The sequence below is a fragment of the Anastrepha ludens genome, chromosome 2, assembly GCF_028408465.1.
Source record: "Anastrepha ludens isolate Willacy chromosome 2, idAnaLude1.1, whole genome shotgun sequence".
In the NCBI taxonomy this organism is placed as follows: Eukaryota; Metazoa; Arthropoda; class Insecta; order Diptera; family Tephritidae; genus Anastrepha; species Anastrepha ludens.
The window spans coordinates 41729155-41731029 of record NC_071498.1 but is presented as its reverse complement, the minus strand read 5'-3'; the positions used below and the strand labels follow the sequence as shown (position 1 = coordinate 41731029).

General features: G+C 33.9%; 1 protein-coding gene across 1 annotated transcript; it reads right to left on the bottom strand.

Annotated features, from left to right (window-relative positions):
- Nucleotides 1-483: 483 nt before the first annotated feature.
- On the bottom strand, nt 484-1170 carry LOC128859737 (uncharacterized). Its single transcript, XM_054096829.1, has one exon. The coding sequence runs from the start codon at nt 1168-1170 to the stop codon at nt 484-486; it is 687 nt and encodes a 228-aa protein (XP_053952804.1).
- Nucleotides 1171-1875: the final 705 nt, after the last annotated feature.

Sequence of the window (1875 nt, the reverse complement as noted above, 5' to 3'; positions counted from 1 at the left end):
TATAGCTTGTTGCATGCGGTTAGAAATGGTCTCCTCATGCCAGCATACCCTTGAGTGTGGAATCTTAGATTGTTAAATTTGTGTAGAAGTTCATCTATTACTAGTCTTTACAGAAGAGGTGAGAGTACTCCCCCTTGCGGGCCATCTCTTGCGACCTTGTTATACTCTATTCTTGTTTCTAACTCTGCACTGATTCTTCCGGATTCCAGCAACTATACAATCCATCTTATAATGGGTTTAGGTGCGTCCTTTTGAGATAAGGTATTGTTGATTGCCTCATAGGATGCATTATTGAAAGTTTCTGTAGTGTCAATAAAAGCGAAAAGCATGATTTTATTTTTTAATTCAATAGCTTTTTCAATAATAGTTACAGGACTGTGTATTGCTGTCTCAGTAGATTTGCCCTGTGGGTAGGCAATTTGAAGTTGATGTAGTGGAAAATCTGTGACAAATAAGCGTCTACCGCAAATGACGAAGTGGAATTTAGTTTTTTGAATGTTCATCACATTTATCGTCGGACTTTTTGAATGCCCATGGCTGTTCACACTTGCGTGCCATGGCCCCAAAACGATAATGATATCGACAATACGGTCTTTTATTACGAGATTTGGAATTCGAACGACTCGAATTGTGTGACTTCTGGGATTTATTTGAACTGTGGTTTCTGCTCGCTCTAAATTCGTGAAAAGATTTGGCTTCATCGATACGAGCGTTCAATTGAAGGAGTATGTTATCCGATTTGATTTCCGAAATTAGTTTTGGGGCAGTCAATTCGACAACTTTATCTGCTAAGGTAGCACAGGTGTTGAGATCGTCGTTTGAAATTGCCACGACGGCACGAACGTTTTTCGGTAAACGTTCAATCCAAAGGGACTTGATTGCTTCATCGGTGAGAGCATTCTTGGCTAAATCACGCATTTTGCGTAACAAATGTGACGGTTTGTCATCACCAAGTTCGATTTCAGTGAGTAAAACTCTCAGTTTCCTTAAATCAGATTGAGTGTATTCACTAATTAAACGGTTTTTAAGTGATTCATATTTGTTTTCCGCGGGTGGACTACGAATCAAGTCAGAAACCATTGATAAATAATCAGGTTCCAGAACAGATATTACATGATTATACTTCGAATTGTCGCGAGTAATGCTACCGTTAATGAATTGTGCTTCCATTTGGAAAAAAAGAGGTTGTCTGTAAAGTCGGTTTACTGACGATAGTTTAACGTGATAACGTCATAAGAAAATACTGATTGAATGGTTGCATTTTTCAAAAGAAAATTTTAATTTTAGTTGTTTGATAGATATTTAGTATGGATATAGAGAATGAGTTAACATTAACATAACATAATATACTTTAACATAACATAACATAACATAACATAACATAACATAACATAACATAACATAACATAACATAACATAACATAACATAACATAACATAACATAACATAACATAACATAACATAACATAACATAACATAACATAACATAACATAACATAACATAACATAACATAACATAACATAACATAACATAACATAACATAACATAACATAACATAACATAACATAACATAACATAACATAACATAACATAACATAACATAACATAACATAACATAACATAACATAACATAACATAACATAACATAACATAACATAACATAACATAACATAACATAACATAACATAACATAACATAACATAACATAACATAACATAACATAACATAACATAACATATCATAAAGCATTCACCAACAGCTTTCATTTGATACCCATATTGTACATACACGTCCGAAGGTTACCCGGGTCCACGTTTTCACCTATATCTCGAGACCCTATCTACCAATAGGTATTCAAACTATAAGGAAATCAT

Bases quoted from the DNA above. Each gene is read 5' to 3' on its own strand.
- LOC128859737 (XM_054096829.1), bottom strand. From the start codon at position 1,170: ATGGAAGCACAATTCATTAACGGTAGCATTACTCGCGACAATTCGAAG.